We start from the raw sequence: 17519 nt of genomic DNA, 5'->3' as shown, positions 1-17519 counted from the left end.
GCTAATGAGGCCCCAATGACTCACCACGTCTGTTGGTTAATTGAGAGTAAGAGGACTGGAGCACACAGCAATGGAAACAGATTTGCAGCCATGTGGCCCAGTCCACAGGTCTCACTGTCCAGGGGGTCCCAGCCTGAAGCACATGCAGAAGCACTCACAGAACTGCCCACGTCCCAGGTGGCTGCGTCAGGGAAGGGGCACCCACTCTGTCCCCCATCCTTCCCAGGAGAGCATCCCAAATCCAAAGAATTGGTTCCTGTCGCATTTCCAGCAAGGTTAGGAGAGACCACAGGGCCCATCAACAAAAATAACTCATCCTGGCCAGGGATGGGGTCCAAAAATGATGGCCCAGAACAGAACACACCCTCGCCTCTTCACACTCCTAGAGGTTCCCTGGAGGCCACAGGTGTACTTCTGGGCTGCGAAGCTGTCAGCCCAAAGCTCTACATGTGTGACCCTGCAATGCCAGCCACTCTGAGCTGCAAACCCTTATATGCAAAGGCCTCTTCTGGCTCAAAGGTTTTCAAAAATTACTCCTCTAAGATCGTGAATCTCTGTACTTCTGGACTCTGTGGAGGTTTACTCTGACACCACCTGACACAGGTGAGTGAGGGGTCACTTTCCCCCTTCTTCCTTCCAGAGATGGCCTCTGCCCTGCACAGAAAGGAAGTTTGCATGTGCTGACCCCCTCCTATGCATGAGCACAAGGTCACCTCTTACTGACAAGGAAATTAAGGCCCAGAGAGGAGCTGAAACACACCCACAGTCATCCACCGAGTAAGAAGCCGAGGCCGGGCACGGTGGTTCACGCCTGTAATCCCAGCACTTTGGGAAGCCAAGCCAGGTGGATCATTTGAGGTCAGGAGTTCGAGACCAGCCTGGCCAACGTGGCAAAACCCCATCTCTACTAAAAATACAAAAAATTAGCTGGGCATGGAGGCGTGCGCTTGTGATTGCAGCTACTTGGAAGGCTGAGGCAGGAGAATCACTTGAATCCAGGAGGCAGAGGTTGCAGTGACCTGAGATCGTGCCACCGTGCAAACTGATGTTTAAACCCCACCCCCAGGGTGATCAGCTATGAAACCCCGGGAAGGTCACTTACCCTCTCTGAGCCTCGGTCTCCACATACGAACTGACACCTTCAAAGAGCCACATGTTAGTGCTCAGCACCATGTCAGGCATGAAGCTAGAGCTCCAGAGACAGGTGCCACTGCTGTTTCTGGAGCTAACTGTCCTTATACCACTTAACAATGCAGGGCAGGGTGACTCTGCAGGCTTACGTGCATTTCTGGAGGAAGATTCCCCTGCCCCCAACCCTCCACACTACAGGCACCTCTGTCAGCTCCCCAAAAAGAACAAGGCATATTCCTCACCAGGAGGGCTCCTCCTGCTACGCAGAGAAAGGTTAGAAGCTGGGGCCTGGACTGACCTCTCCACAGCTTCAGGCATCCCCAGAGCAGCCAGGGGATGGGGCACCCAAATCTCTGCAAGCACAGGCCACAGCTTGGCTGCGCCCAGGTCAAGGTGATAAAAAGGGTGCTTGGGAGCTGACTGTGCAGGAAGCAAAACCTTTCTCCAACACGATCCCAATGCCACTGGACACACCTTCCTGCAGGGAAGTGGCAAAGGCCTCTGGTGGCAAGGCCATAATTCCTTTTCTTTTCAAAGATCCCATGACGAATGTTAGGACTTCAAAATCTTAAAGAAAATAGGCTGGGCTGGGCGCGGTAGCTCATACCTGTAATCCCAACTCTTTGAGAGGCTGAGGTGGATGGATCATCTGAGGTCAGGAGTTCAAGAACAGCCTGGCCAACATGGCGAAACCCTGTCCTGCTAAAACTACAAAAATTAGCCGGGCGTGGTGGCACATACCTGTAATCCCAGCTACTTGGGAGGCTGAGGTCCGAGAATCACTTAAACCTAGGAGGTGGAAGTTGCAGTGAGCCAAGATCACACCACCGCACTCCAACCTGGATGACAGAGTAAGACTCACAAAAAAGAAAAAGAAAATAGGCTGGCTAGGCACAGTGGCTCAAGCCTATAATCCCAACACTTTGGGAGGCTGAGACGGGCGATCGATCAAGCTCAGGAGTTACAGACCAGCCTGGCCAACATAGTGAAACCCTGTCTCTACAACGGCAAAAAAGAAAGAAGGCCACGAGTGGTGGCTCACGCCTGTCATCCCAGCACTTTGGGAGGCCGAGGAGGGCGGATCATGAGGTCAAGAGATCGAGACCATCCTGGCCCAAATGGCGAAACCCCGTCTCTACTAAAAATCAAAAATTAGCTGGGCGTGGTGGCACAGGCCCATAGTCCCAGCTACTCGGGAGGCTGAGGCAGAAGAATCGCTTGAACCTGGGAAGTAGAGGTTGCAGTGAGCCAAAATCACGCCACTGTACTCCAGCCTGGCAATAGAGCAAGACTCTGTCTCAAAAAAAAAAAAAAGACAGAAAAAAAAAGCTTTAGTATCAGCCAGGCCAGGTTCCAATCTAAGCTGCCCCATCTGCTAGCTCTATAACTACTTGGGGCTAATTCTGCATGGTTTTTTGCTGTTGTTTTTGTTTTGTTTTGTTTTGAGACAGAGTCTTGTTCTGTCACCCAGGCTGGTGTGATCTCGGCTCACTGCAATCTCCGCCTCCTGGGTTCAAAAAACTCTCCTGCCTCAGCCTCCTGGGTAGCTGGGATTACAGGTGTGTGCCACCATGCCCAGCTAATTTTTTGTATTTTTAGTAAAGACAGAGTTTCACCATGTTGGCCAAGCTGATCTCGAACTCCTGACCTCAGGTGATCCACCTGCCTTGGCCTCCCAAAGTGCTGGGATTACAGGCACGAGCCACCGCGCCTGACCTGCGTGTTCTTTCTGGGCCTTCATTTCCATATCTGTAAGACGGGTGGGGGTGCAGAGTGAAGAGGAAATTTCACCCAGACAGAAGCCAACAGTTCCACATCACTCTATTCCTCACAGAGAAACCCATGAGCTGGGTGCAGTAGCACACCTATAGTCCCAGCTATTCAAAAGGCCAAGGCGGGGAGGATCGCTTGAACACAGGAGCTGGAGACCAGCCTGGGCAACACAGTAAGACCCTGTCTCTTAAAAAAAAAGAAAAAAGCCGGGCGCGGTGGCTCACGCTTGTAATCCCAGCACTTTCGGAGGCCGAGGCAGGCGGATCACGAGGTCAGGAGATCGAGACCACGGTGAAACCCCATCTCTACTAAAAATGCAAAAAATTAGCCGGGCGTGGTGGCGGGTGCCTGTAGTCCCAGCTAGTCGGAGAGGCTGAGGCAGGAGAATGGCGTGAACCCGGGAGGCGGAGCTTGCAGTGAGCTGAGATCACGCCACTGCACTCCAGCCTGGGTGACAGACCGAGACTCTGTCTCAAAAAAAAAAAAAAAAAAAGAAAAAAGAAAAATAGGGCCGGGCATGGTGGCTCACGCCTGTAATCCCAGCACTTTGGGAGGCTGAGGCGGGCAGATCACGAGTTCAAGACCAGCCTGACCAACACAGTGAAACCCCATCTGTACTGAAAATACAAAAATTAGCCCAGCGTGGTGGTGCACGCTTGTAATCCCAGCTACTCAAGAGGCTGAGGCAGGAGAATCGCTTGAACTCGGGAGGCAGAGGTTGCAGTGAGATCGTACCACTGCACTCCAGCCTGGGCAACAGAGCAAAACTCCGTCTCTGTCTCAAAACAAAAAAAGAAGAAGAAACTCACGAGCCCAGGACCCTGAGAGGTACGTGACCCAGCACACTGTGGGCAAGAGCTCTCAGTGGCGAGGCAACTGCCCTGAAGCTCTCCCTAAGACTGACCCTGGGGCTCCAGGAGACTGTGGTGCTCACTGCTCTATCAATCCCCAGAACCCAGGAGTGCCCAGCATGCAGCAGGCACTCAGTAAGTATGTGGCATGTAAGTGCATAAAGGAATGAATAGGGTGCTTTTTAAAAGGAAGATGCCACGGCCCACCCCAGATTCATTCCAGGGGAGGGGGAGGCCTAGGAACCTGCACTAGGACAAGTACCCCATGGTGGAGACCGGATGTTTCCTCACCTCCGCAGCCCAGCCCTTGACTGTTGGATGGAAACAGGGTGTGAGGCAGAAATGAAAGTGAAACTGCCACAGGAGTGTTCTCTCTGAACCCACCTACCATGCCCCGCCCTGCCCAGGAAGCAGCAAGTTGACCACTGGAGGATCCCGCAGAAAAAGATGGGTGGCAGCTCCCAGCAGAGATGTGTCAGAGGCCCCAGGCCCTGCCTTGGGCAGGTAGGAGGGCAGAAGAGGTGGCCTCTTGGGTGGAGGGGGAATCCTATCATTTGGCCCTAGGACGGGTGCACCACACCCACTTTACAGTTGGGAGGGCAGAGGCTCAGGACAAGTCTCATGCTCCAACTTCACTGCCATCTCCACCATGCACTATCCTCCTGGGCCCAACAACTGCACATAAACGATGCTCAGAAAAGAACCCCTTGAGGCTGGGCGCGGTGGCTCACACTTGTAATCCCAGCATTTTGTGAGGCCAAGTTGAGCAGATCACCTGAGGTCAGGAGTTCGAGACTAGCCTGGCCAACACGGTGAAACCCCCGTCTCAACTAAAAATACAAAAATTCACTGGGTGTGATGGCGGGTGCCTGTAATCCCAGCTACTGGGGAGGCTGAGGTGGAGGTTGAAGTGAACCAAGATCACACCTTCCACTCCGGCCTGGGTGACAATAGAGAAACTCCATCTCAAAAAAAAAAAAAAGAACAGAACTCCTTGATTTTCCTGACACTGGATACCACACCGATCGATGGCAGCTGGATGCTGTGTTGAAGACAAAGGCAACCTGGCGGAGTGGAAACAGCATGGTTTCAGGAGTCACCCATCCCTGAGGGTGAATCCAAGCTGTGCCGCTCACAGCACCTGGCCTCTCCTTGAGTCTCAGGGTTCTCATCTAGCAAATGGAGACCCCTCACCCATCCTGGAGGGTAGTTATCCCATCTGCAATAGTGCCTGACCCCCACGGTAGGTTCTCAGGATCCTCTGAGATCTGGCAAGAGCCATGAATCTACAAGGGGGCAGAGAGGAAGCAACACAGCCCTGCCAAAGCACAGCAGGCCACCTGAACAAGCCCAGAGTCCCAGCTTCTGGCTTGGGCTCCAAGAGCGCCCAGAGTGACCCCAGGCCAATAAGAATGGTTGCTGAGGAGTCCATGGGTTTGCAGCGTAAACTGCTGAGGAAAACGCCACAAATGTCTATCTGGCCAGGTCGGTCCCAGGAATGTCTCTTGTGCAAAACTAGCTCCTTTCTATACCCTCCGGGCAAACCAGCAGCCAGAGGCAAGAAATCTGAAAAGGCTTCTTTTGAGAAGGAATTTCGCAAAAGGTAGCAATAGCAGGTAGAACTGGCCTGGGCTGACGACCTGGTGCCCCTGCCATGTTTCCATCCTGCATTAGGGGGCTCCAGTGAGGCCTCAGGTGAACGGTGCTAGACTGGAGATTCCCACAGTGAGCTCAGGGTACAGAGACCCAGGAGCCAGCCTGGGAACCTCTGGCTCCAGCACACCTCCTGGAGGGGCCTTGTCCCTGAGAAGTCTGAAACACACTGCTTCAGCCTTGGCTAACTCGGTGCTTCCCCACGCCTGACAGTTTTGGAGTAAGGTCTAGTGAGGCACTTCATGAAATGGCAGTGAGTAGTTTCCCATAAAAATCATCAGGGTACTTCACAAGGAGCTCCCCAGCCCCTCTCCCAGGCAAATCTTCATCTCACAGGGGAGGGAGACTTCAGGATGTGTACTTCTCCCTTCTCCCCAGTGCCCCTGGAGCTTTTTTTTGTTTGTTTTTGTTTTCGTTTTTGTTTTTTTTTTTTTGGAGACGGAGTCTTGCTCTGTCACCAGGCTGGAGTGCAGTGACGCAATCTCGGCTCACCACAACCTCCGCCCCTGAGTTCAAGCGATTCTCCCACCTCAGCCTGCTGAGTAGTAGCTGGGATTACAGGCATCCGCCACCACGCCCGGCTAATTTTTGTGGGTTTTTTTTTTTTTTTTCTGAGACAGAGTTTCGCTCATGTCGCCCAGGCTGGAGTACAGTGGCGCGATCTCGGCTCACTGCAACATCCACCTCCCGGGTTCAAGTGATTCTCCTGCCTCAGCCTCCCGAGCAGCTGGGATTACAGGTGCCAGTCACCACACCCAGCTGATTTTTTTGTATTTTTAGTAGAGACGGGGTTTCGCCATGTTGGCCAGGCTGGTCTTGAACTCCTGACCTCAGGTGATCCGCCCACCTCAGCCTCCCAAAGTGCTGGGATTATAGGCGTGAGCCACCGTGCCCATCCTCTGGTGCCTCTTTTGTTGAGCAAGTTTGGCAGACAAGTAACTTGGAGGAAGATCGATGACTGCCAAAGAGCACACAGGTCAGGTGCGGCTTCCCTCTGCTCCCTTGGGCATCTGAGGCTTAACTTGATCCTTGAGAAAGGTCAGCTGACCCACTACTACCACCCCACCCACCACCACCCCATCCACCACCACCCCACAGCCCAGAGCAGCTCATTTCCTGAACACAAAGACTGGACTGAACCAGACCCATGGGGAGCATTTTGTCTTCCTATCCCTGGCCCCGAGGGTATAACTGCAGCCTCCCTCGGATGGGAGGAAGGTCACACTGTCAGGAAACAAGGCACTAGAAGGACACCCCGAGGCCTCCTTGAACCACCCTGTCTAAGGTGGAAACTGGCCTCAGTTCTGCCCAGAGCTGCCTGCCCTCCAATCCACATGGAACCCAGGGCTTATGGCAGAGGCTTATAAGACTTATGGTACAGGCCAGGGTGTGTGGCCTCTACACAGTGGACACCGTCCACCCTGTGGGTCCTTTAGCTCCTGGAGAGAGCTCTAGGCCCCTCTTGCTGAACATCGCCTCCTCAGAGAGGCCTTCTCTGACCACAGAGTGCTAAAGTGGCTGCAGCCACTGTGCCACAGTTCTCTCCTGTTTGCAGGTTTCCTGGCTCTAGTCACACCTTGCAGCATTTCCCATGCATCTGTGAGCTGGTTTGCCTTCACCTCCCACAGGTGTATATGCCAGCAAGGACCAGCACCCAGCACGGGCCTGGCCAGGGCAGATGCTCAGGACTTGCCCACAAGCCCCTCCAGAACCTGGGACTTACCACCTAACTCTCTCCCCATCTCCCCCATCCCTGGGGTTTCCTTCCTGGCCCAGAGCATTCCAGAGTCACAGGTGGCTTTGGCTGAGCCATAGGGACATGAAAAAGGCTTCCAAAAACCACCAAGCAGTTATTGATCCACTAACATACTTTTTTTTTTTTTTTTTTGAGACAGAGTCCAGCTCTGTCACCCAGGCTGGAGTGCAATGGTGCAATCTTGGCTCACTGCAATCTCCACCTCCCGAGCTCAAGCAATTCTCCTGCCCCAGCCTCCCAAGTAGCTGGGATAACAAGCACCTGCCACCATGCCCTGCTAATGTTTGCATTTTTAGTAGAGATGGGTATTCACCATGTTGCCCAGGCTGGTCTTGAACTCCTGACCTCAAGCAATCTGCCCACCTCGGCCTCCCAAAGTGTTGGGATTACAGGTGTAAGCCATCACACCCAGCCACTAACAGATTCTTTTTTGAGCTCCTATGTGCACTGGTATAGGCACTCGGGTTTCAGCAGTAAATAAAGCTGCCAAAATCTCTACCTTCATGGAACCAACTACTTAAAAACAAGACAGACTTAAAATAAGCAGGACAATGAGCAAGTCAGAGAGAAAGAACAGGCCCAGTGGTGGGGGCCTAAGTCTCAGTGAAGATTCTGACGGTGCGGGAGGTTTGGAATGAAGACATCTCCCTAAAGCTGTCTGGGAGGGCCTTTGGCCTGTGGGTCCCAATTCACCCTCTGGTGCAGCTGAGTCTGCAGCAGGCCTCTGCCACAAGTGCGCCCTGGAACACCATGAGCAATTAACAGGGTGGGGTACCCAGCACTCAAGGGCCTGGAGGGGTGGGGGGATGCAGTGGGGGGTCCAGAGACCGGGGCTCCCTTGTGAGAGTGATTCTCGACGCTCCATGGCTCCACGGGATCTCTGACATGAATCTCAGATCCACCCCACCGAACCCTAAAAATGGCTGTGGGAGCACTCCCAGGGGCCACCCGGAGGATAGGCCTATAGAAACCAGCCCATGAGGCTCTGCTGGGGGAGACGCAGGCCACAAGGGCAGCTGCTTTCTGAGCAGGCTCAGAGCAGCAAGACGAAGCCCCAGAAAGATTCAAACGGCCCCACAGGTATGGCCTGGCCACTCTAATACACACCATGGGCCGCAGCCGGGAGGAAGGGCCTGTTCACAAGGAGGCTTTGGCCGGTGGTGAGTGGGGAGCACTCGGCTTGGAGTGAGGCAAGTTCCCCTCCCACATTTCCACTGCGTGACCATGGGCCAGCTCTCAGGAGTCCTACACCCTCTCCAGAGCAAGGCCACACACACCCAGGCCGGCTCCCCAAGGGCCACCAGAGTGGGAGAGGCTGGGCTGGGCCCAATTCATGCAGGATGGGGAAGGTGTTTAAGACAGTGACTTTGCGAGGGAAAGAAGGAGGTGCACAGCTCCTGAATGCTTTGCTTCCTAAACCGAATGTTACTTTTTAAAAGGGAAGTGCCATAGTATTCTCTCAAATGTAGCTTTCCAGCTGAATTCAAAATGAGTGGGAACTGAAACCCTATTTACATCCAACTCTTCAGGAACTGTGCTCATGGGGCACTTGACTAAGTATTTACTGAATGTCCCAAACCTGCTAAACCATGTGGGAGAAATAACCGGTAAAGGCAGGATGGCCCAGTGGTTAGAAACACTGGCGCCCAGCCTGCCACGCAGGTGCACCCAGCTCTTCTGGGTGCCTGCAGTCAGCCCCCAACAACCTAAACTCCTCAATCTCACTATCTCATTAAGCAAAATACGAATCCAGAGGACCATCTCTCACCCACAGATTTGTCCCGGCCCTGAGTGCAGGAGGGTGTGCAGCACAGGCTCTCCCATTCACTGTCATTGGGACTGACATAGTGAAATTTCTTTGTGAACAGTTTCAGAATATGTATGAAAAAGCTGGGCGTAGTGGCTCACACCTGTAACCCCAGCACTTTGGGAGGCCAAGGTGGGCAGATCAATTGAGGCCAGGAGTTCGAAACCAACCTGGCCAAGATGGCAAAACCCAGTCTCTACTAAAAATACAAAAATTAGCCGGGCGTGATGCTGCATGACTGTAGTTCCAGCTACTCGGGAGGCTAAGACAGGAGAATCACTTGAACCCAGGAGGCGGAGGTTGCAGTGAGCCAAGATCATGCCACTGCACTCCAGCCTGGGCGACAGAGGGAGACTCTGTCTCACACATACATACAAAAAGTATGAAAAAGTAAAATGCCTGTGCCCTCTGACCCAGCCCTCCTCATCTAGCAATGTACACCCAGGCAAGGGGACGGGGTATTGTCATGCTGCCCGTACCAGCAGAAACCAACACCAGGGGAAGAAACATATTCCATCCTTTTAAGAACTGGACCACACAGCTGTTTAAAAAAAAAGAGGCAATGATACAAAACTTTCTCCAAGACACACAGTCCCATGCAATGTGCAAGAGCACAACAGTAATACATATGGAGAGACCTACACATGCACGCGCCCCTGTGTGTGCATAAACACCTATAGAGACAGACTACCCCAGGGAACTGGAACTCAGCAGAAGCGAACAGGGCTGACGTTTCATTGTATACTTTGAGTCCTCTGAATTTTTTTTAATATGTGCATGTCTTAAATATTCAAAAAGATACAGAAAACAATAAATGTTAGCTAGTAATAGTAACAAGATTACTAGCGGAGACTTGGCATTTTCAGGAAATCCAGAACGAACTCTTCTCAATCTCCAAACTTAAAAAAATACAAGTAGCATCTTAACATAAATTTCTCAGCTTCCCCATCCATAAAATAGGTGGGGACAGCACCTCCGCCTACGGGGGGACTGTGATATTCAGATGGGCCATGTGCTGAAGGAGAACAGAACCCTGCTCTGATGCTGAAAGGCCACCAGGCTAGCCTGGGCCCCCTCCTTAGCTATGCCCACTGAACAGTTTCAAATCCGCAAACCCCACATCCCTGCAAGATGATCAGTTCAGCCATCATGGCCTTCAGGGTGACTTGCAAACTGCCAAAACCAAGAACACTAAATCTACAAAAGCCAAAGGTCCCTGAATAGAGAGGCATCCGTGGGCAGAGACCCACTCACTCACTCCACAGGGAGGACGACAGCAGCGGCCGCCGCCACTGACAGAGCTCCAGGCACTATCCTGGACCCTTTAGAGCTCCAGGCACTATCCTGGACTCTTTAGCAAATTCCCTCATTTGATGCTCGCAAACCTAAGCTAAATTATTACCCTCACAGATGAGGAAAGTGAGGCACAGAGGGGTAGGGAATGTGTCGAGGGTCACGGGGCACATGGGCAGTCAGTCGTGGAGCCAGGCCTGAAACCGAGGCAGCCCCTTCAATAGACAACCCATGTGCACACGGACGCTTCCTCCCATGTGAAGTTCTGTTTGCTCCCCAGGAGGCTGGTAGAAAAGTGTTCACTTGCAAGGCTGGGTTATGAATACTCCCTGTGCACTCCTGCAAAGGAAACCTAAGTCAGCACCTCCTCCCACCTCTGCACCCCCGAAATGGTGGCAAATCCAGACATTAAAACAAATAAAAAAATACCCACCCACAGACCAGCATCACTTAATCCTGGAAAAGATCCTCTTGCCTCCCCCGAGAGAATCTCCCGAAAGAATTCCAGACCAGAATGCTAAGCCATCCCCGCAGAAAAGGACCTTGGAGATGGCCCTATTTTAAAGGAACAAATGTAGGGCCCAGGGGGAAGGGACAGGCCCGGTGGCATCATACACTCTCACTGGCACGCCTCCCAAGCCAGTTTACTGTTGACACCAAACTCCCAGACCCGTGAGAGCAGACGCAGGCCTGGGCTACCTACCGAGGGTGCTCATAAATGTGAACATTAATGAAATCCTCAGTCCCTTCTAAGGTATTGGGACAAAAGGGTCCCTGGTGGGATGCCAAGGTCTGAGATTGCTCCAGAAACACGTTTCTGGCAAGCCGAGTCAGCCCAGCTGGCCTCCAAGTCTCTGGAGGATGAGAAACTCACAGACATTCTTGTGCTTCTGTAGCCTCCTGGAAGCCCCAGCCTAACCTGGGCAAATAAACAAGGGAAGCCACATTCTCAGCGCAAAGGCCTCAGGAGTGGACTCAAGAAAGCCCTATAACTGACTGTGCAGGTCCTGTAGACTCCTAGAGCCTCTGTTTCCTCATCCCTCCATCCCAACGAGGGATGTCCTCATCCCTCAGTCCTCATCCCTCCATCCCTCATCCCTCCATCCCTGGGCTGCTGGAAGGATTAAATGAGATGAGGTCCCGGGAAGCACTTCATTAAAAATCAGCAATTATTACAGTAAAGACAGATGAAGTTCACCCAGATTTTATATGGAAAGCTTCACCAAGTCATGTGCCTCTTCCGCCCCCACCTCCTGCAACGTAGGTTCAGCCACAGAAAGAATGGAACAGAGAGGAGGAGCTGGAGGAGAGGAGGAGGCACAGAAAACACGAGCTGAGGAAACTGGGGCCAGCCAGCATTCCCCAGTGAGGCACTGTACAGAACTACAAAATTAAAACTTAAATTAATATCACCCAGTATTTCCAACTAACAGCTTTAATTTCTTCACTCCCCCTCTGAAGCCCCTTCTGAGCATCTAGAAAAAGCCACAAAGGCCGGGAACGCCTGTAATCCCAGCACTCTGGGAGGGCAAGGCAGGCGGATCACCTGAGGTCAGGAGTTCGAGACCAGCCTGGACAACACGGTAAAACTCCATCTCTACTAAAAATACAAAAATTAGCCAGGCGTGGTGGTGCGCGCCTGTAATCCCAGCTACTCAGGAGGCTGAGGCAGGAGACTAGCTTGAACCTGGGAGGCGGAGGTTGCAGTGAGCCAAGATTGCGCCACTACACTCCAGGCTGGGCGACAAAGCGAGACTCCACCTCAAAAAAAAAAAAAAAGCCACAAAGAGGGGGTGGTGTGGGAGACCTAAAAGGTTGCTCCTGGGCTAGGGAAGGCAGGTGAGAGGGGTACAAGAGAACACAACCAGAGCCGTGTCCCCGGAGAAAGGGGAAGAAACAGGATGGCAACAGGAACAAACAGTACCACTGACAAACAAGCGGATTCAAAGGCCCATCTGCTGGCTAGCAGAGCCCCATCCTATCAGAGTGCACATGTGAAAAGGCTGGCGCCTGTCCCTACCTACGGCAGGTGGGGCACTTCCCATGAAGTGGCTCTAACCACCCACTGTTGCCATCAACGTGCACTACCCCCCAAACCCTCCCCCCAAAACAAGGATTACACTTGCAGAGGGGCTCAGCTTTGCAAGGAATGTGTCCTGGGGGCTAAATAGCACCCACCAGACCTGTGGAAAGATAATGAGGGGAACTGCTTTACTGTCAGAGATGCCCAATCAGAAAGGCAAGTCTCAAGGTAGCCAGGTTAGACCCATTCTAGAAGTTAAAGGAAAAGACCAAGAGTCCGGAACCTGCCCCCTCTCTTGATGGGTTTCCCCATCTGTAAGACAAAGGGGCTAGATGAGATGATGGCCAACATCTCTTCCTGCTCTGAGATCAGATTTTTACAAGGCCGGACATTCAGCTAAACAACCCACCCTGGGCCGGACCATTCGGGTCATTCTTTGCCCAAACATCAAGAGCAGGGCCATTTTTTTTTTTTTTTTTGAGATGGAGTCTCGCTCTGTCACCCAGGCTGGAGTGCAGTGGCATGATCTCGACTTACTGCAACCTCTGCCTCCCGGGTTCAAGTGATTCTCCTGCCTCAGCCTCCTGAGTAGCTGGGACTACAGGCGCCTGCCATCATGCCTGGCTAATTTTTGTATTTTTAGTAGAGATGGGGTTTCACCATGTTAGCCAGGATGGTCTCGATCTCCTGACCTCGTGACCTACCCACCTTGGGCTCCCAAAGTGCTAGGATTACAGACAGGAGACACGGCACCCGGCCCAGAGCAGGGCCATTTTCAAATACCTTTAGAATTTTTCATTAGGGAATTCACAGATAATTCATCACCCGTCGTCAATACAGAAGCCCTGCGCCCCCAGATTCTGAATGTGGAAAACATGATAATGTCCTTTGCACTGTCTCTCAGCCACTAAAGTCTCATTGGCCCTCACACCAAACAAAACAACCTCACGGGGCTCCCTGGTCACTGGCTCAACAGCTGCAGCATTTTGCAGCCAGTATAGAAATGTGGCCACCAGGGGGCACTGCCCTGAAAGTAATAAAGAAGAAACGGAAAAACTCTTTTTGGTGTTTTCTTCTCCTTAGGCTTAAGTGATAAAATACCTAAAGCTTCCCTAGTGAAAACAAAAAGTGGGCTTCCTCGGGTTCTAGAATGGCCCTGATGCCTTCTGCCTTCTTTGAAGCCAATATTTTGGCCAAAGGAAGGCAACTAGACTTTGAAGACAACAACCCTTTCAGAGAAATTAATGCTCTACTCCCCAGAACGTTGATAGCATAGCTTGCCCTGAACCTCCCACCCCTTTAAAGGAAGAATGTCTACAAGGTCAAGCCAATCTGCAGGTCCAGCACGAGGACCTAGCTGTGAGTCTTGGCGAGGAATATTTTGCTAGAGCCTCCTAATTACCAAGCAAAACAAGCCAACCCAATGACAAGCCTCAAGCTTGAGTTGCAGACACAAGATGACATAAATACAAACAGCAGTACAAAGGGTGCGAGGTATTCGCTGGGATTTCCCAAGTCTTATATGACTGCAGGGGGAGCTCCGGTGCCTCACATCAGAACTGGACTTCGAGAACATGCCAAAGGGGCTGCTCCAAATTTCTTCAGTGTCTCAGAATGCCCTTCCCACAAGTGAGTGTATCCGCGGTACAATGTTCAAGTACCATTTTGTAATGTTCCAAGGGTCCTAAGACTCATTTTCAAAGCTCTGGCTTCGAGCTCCTCCTGATTTCTTCATGAATTGCGGAGGCCACTCTGCATGCCCTATTGATCATGAAGAGCCTGTCTTCTAGGGAAACCGGCCTGGGAGAAGGCAGCCAACCCCATCCCCAGACCAAGGGATAAAGAACCAGGCACTATCCTGTACAAGCTGTGCCCCTCTGGCTGCAGGAAGAGCGCCTGCGGGGCTTGCACTGGGCAAAGGAGCAGCAGGCCCTTGGGACACGCATCAGGCACACAGAGGTGCTGCCAGGCCCACCTGCGCACGCCAGCTCAGACCAGCCACCGGCCCCAGGAGCACCAGGGGATACGGAAACCCAACTGTTCAATTCTCCAAGATGTGTGGGGCCCCCACAGGGACAAAAATGCAAGTAGAGCCCATTTTCAAAAATCAATCTAACAAGCTGCATCACAAAAGGTTTCCACCTGGAGTTTGCAAAAGGCTTTCAGAGCTGGATTCTCTTAGGCTTGCATTGAGAAAAGGGCTTAACTGCTTCTCAGAGGCAAAGCTACAGTTGTGGAGCAAGGGAAGGCCTACCTGACCCAAGACTCAGTAGTTCTGTAATTTATTAAGAACGCGATCTGTTAAACACCGGAGACTCCGCCAAGGAGCACCAGCATGGTGGGAGCAGGGGCACACAGCCCAGATGGCAGAAGGCCACTCCACACCACGGGCATTTACCCAGCACTTCCTACGCATCAGCCACTCCCTAGCTGAGGGACCCCAAGCGATGTACCCCGCTCCTCTGCCGATCGGTCCCCCTTCTCAGACAGGTGGCCCAGAATCACCACCCTGGCCAATTTGCAGGGCTGCTGCGAGGCTCTAATGAGACAGCAAATCACCACATACATGCCACGAATTGCTACTCGCTTCAACTGGGCTTAACCTCATGATATGCAATGACAGCCTCAAGAGCCGAGCACACGCGGGGCACACAGTAGGTGGTCCACAAACGTGGGTGCCCTTTCTTCACGAAAGGGAAGGGGACGAAGGAAGAAAAACACTCCAGTCCAAAAGTACCCTCAAGCCCTTACCCCACAGCTTGGATGCCCCGATTTCCCAGGTCCCTCCGCAACCCTCAGTACCACTCCCACTGCGCCCTGGGCTGCTGGGGGCCTCCCCAGTCCGGTCACAGTGCACCTGAACGCCCCGGTCCGTGCCACCTCGCCCGCACCGGCCACCGCTTCCCTGGAACGCGGCCGGCGGCCGCCACCGCCACCTGGCTGCTCGGACTCAGTCTCCCCGCGCGCCGCTTCTTCCCGTTTGGCTCCGATCTCCCAAAACAACCAATGAGGCTGCACCGGGCTCGGGCCAGGGGTCACCGGGCTCGGGCCAGGGGTCCCCGGGCGCCAGCGCCGCGTCCCTCCTTACCTGCACAGCTCGGCGAAGGCCTGGAAATTCAGCTTCTTGATTTTCTTCTCGCTCAGCCAGTAGCCAACTCTCTTCCCTTTCAGAAAGGTCTGCATCTTCCTCCTCGGGCGGGGAGCCTGGGTCCGGAGGAAATCGCCCACAGGCCGAGTCTGGCGGCCGGCGCGCGCCGCGAGCGAGTGGGCACCTCCTCCCGGCGGCGGGGACGCGGAACGGGGATCGGAGCTGGGGCGCGCAGTCCTGCCGCGCGGGGCGGGGCGGGGCGCGGCGGGCGGCCGGGAGGAGGGAGCGGCGCTCAGCGCGGAAGGCCACTGGCTGGGCCAAGCTGCCACCGCCCACGCCCCCGCCGCCCGCGGGCTCACCCGCCCGCCCACCGGCTCACGAGCGCCGCGCCGCCCGGCCTGCCGGCTGGGGCTGGGGCACGGCTGAGCCTGAGTCTGAGTCGGAGCTGGGGCCAGGGCCCGCAGGAGGGGAAGCCGGGCCTCCGCAGACACCGCCCCAGCCCTGCCCGCCCTCCCGCCGCGCGGGCCCGAGCCACACGCCCTCAGGCGGCGGCAGAAGCGCGGCCTCCGAGCCCTTCCTCTCTCCTCCTCCCGCCCGGGTCCTCGCCCTCGGACTTTCCGAGCCGGGCCGTACCCCCCGGGCGCGCTCGGACCCCGGCGGGGCGCACGCGGCCACCCGGCCTGGCCCGAGGTCCTCACCCGCCGCCGCCGCCGCCACTTCCTCCTCGGCCTGGTCCCCGCGCGCTGCCCGCCGAGAAGGGCGGCGGCGAGCGCCCGCGCACTCGCCGCCCCTGCCCGCCGCCGCCCCGCGCTGGCCCGGCCGCCCAGCTTGAGCCCGCGGCGGCGAGGAAGCGGCGGGGCGGCCGCCAGGGGGCAGCGCCGTCCGCCGCCTCTTAAAGGCGCCGCGCCGGCCCTCGCGGCTACCCGGCGCTTGTTTGTGTCCCTGGGTGCGGGGTGCGGGGTGCGGGGCGCGGGGCAGCCGTGGCCGGGCGGTCTTACTTCGGGAAGGGAGCCGTGGTGTGGGCGTGTTCCGCCTGGCCTTTGGGGGCGACCGAGCCGCTGAGTTTCGGAAACGTCTCTGCACCCCCAGCAGGGTTCAGCCCCCCCAAGGCAATCCATTGCAACTGCGCCCGGACGGAGACCTTCCAGGAATTCGCCCCTTCCCTCGAGGAAGCGGACCCCGGCCCAGGATGGGACCCCCGGGGAGGGGGTGAACACCCAGGGGCCCTCCTAGGCGTAGGACGTGACCACCAGCTCTTACTCTAGGTCCCCTTCACGGAGGGGGGAAGGGGCGGGGACTGGAGACGACAGCCACAACAGCGGCCGTCCCCAGAGACCCCTTCCTCAGGGGTGCGGGTCAGCGTCGGCGCTGGGGAGTCACTAAACCCCGGCTACCATGCCCTGCCCTATGGGGCAGCCAAGGAGCTTTCCTGCCTCAATGGTCTCTGGGTTTGGGAAGGAGAAATGGACTTCTCTCCCCAGGCCCAGGCAGGAAAAATGGATTCCGGAGGAGGGAAGGCTCAGGAAAGTTTGAGAGGAGACACAGAAGCTGGCCTTGGAAATCAAGGAGATTTTGATGGAGCAGGGAAGGGGGAGGAGCTTGAATTGAGGCTAAGAGACACAAAAGAGCCAAGTTGCCAGCGGGTGACAAAGACTCCCCTTGACCACACTTGAGTCAGGCTCCTGCGAGACCTCTTTCTGACCAGGCCCCGACCTTGGGCTCTGTCCTTGGCCTTCTTAGTCCAGTTTTAGCCAGAATCCTGCTGTCAAGAATATCTCCACGCTTGGTATGTGATCACCCTGGCCAGCCTACATTAAGAAACTCCGTCTCAAAAAAAAAAAAAGAAAAGAAAAAAGGAGACAAGGATCTCTCTATGCTGCCCAGGATGGAGTGCAATGGTGCAGTCATAGCTCACTGCAGCCTCGAACTCCCCTGCTAAACTGATCCTCCCACCTCAGCCTCCCGAGCAGCTGGAGCTACACTGTGTTGCCCAGGCAGGTCTCGAACTCCTGGGCTCAAGCTGTCCTCCCACCTGGGCTTCCCAAAGTGCTGAGATTGCAGGCGTGAGCCACCCCGCCTGGCTTCCTTGCCATCTTTAACGAGAATCTGATTAATTTTTTTCTTTAACAAGGTGGAGAAGAAGG

The 17519-nt window shown here is 54.6% G+C and overlaps 1 protein-coding gene across 2 annotated transcripts in view; it reads right to left on the bottom strand.

Moving 5' to 3' along the window:
- Positions 1–16221, bottom strand: part of ITPK1 (inositol-tetrakisphosphate 1-kinase) — a 182485-nt gene extending 166264 nt beyond the window's left edge. Inside the window, exons 1-2 of one of the 2 annotated variants that reach the window (XM_030802367.1) lie at positions 16074–16221; positions 15376–15612 (exon numbers count right to left, since the gene is read on the bottom strand). In XM_030802367.1, the coding sequence (XP_030658227.1) occupies positions 15376–15470 (95 nt within the window). In that variant the 5' untranslated portion in view covers positions 15471–15612; positions 16074–16221. The remainder of the gene's footprint in view (positions 1–15375; positions 15613–16073) is intronic. The other variant, XM_030802366.1, reaches the window with a different exon arrangement.
- Positions 16222–17519: the final 1298 nt, after the last annotated feature.

The sequence above is a fragment of the Nomascus leucogenys genome, chromosome 22a, assembly GCF_006542625.1.
Source record: "Nomascus leucogenys isolate Asia chromosome 22a, Asia_NLE_v1, whole genome shotgun sequence".
In the NCBI taxonomy this organism is placed as follows: Eukaryota; Metazoa; Chordata; class Mammalia; order Primates; family Hylobatidae; genus Nomascus; species Nomascus leucogenys.
This window is presented reverse-complemented; position numbering and strand designations above follow the sequence as displayed.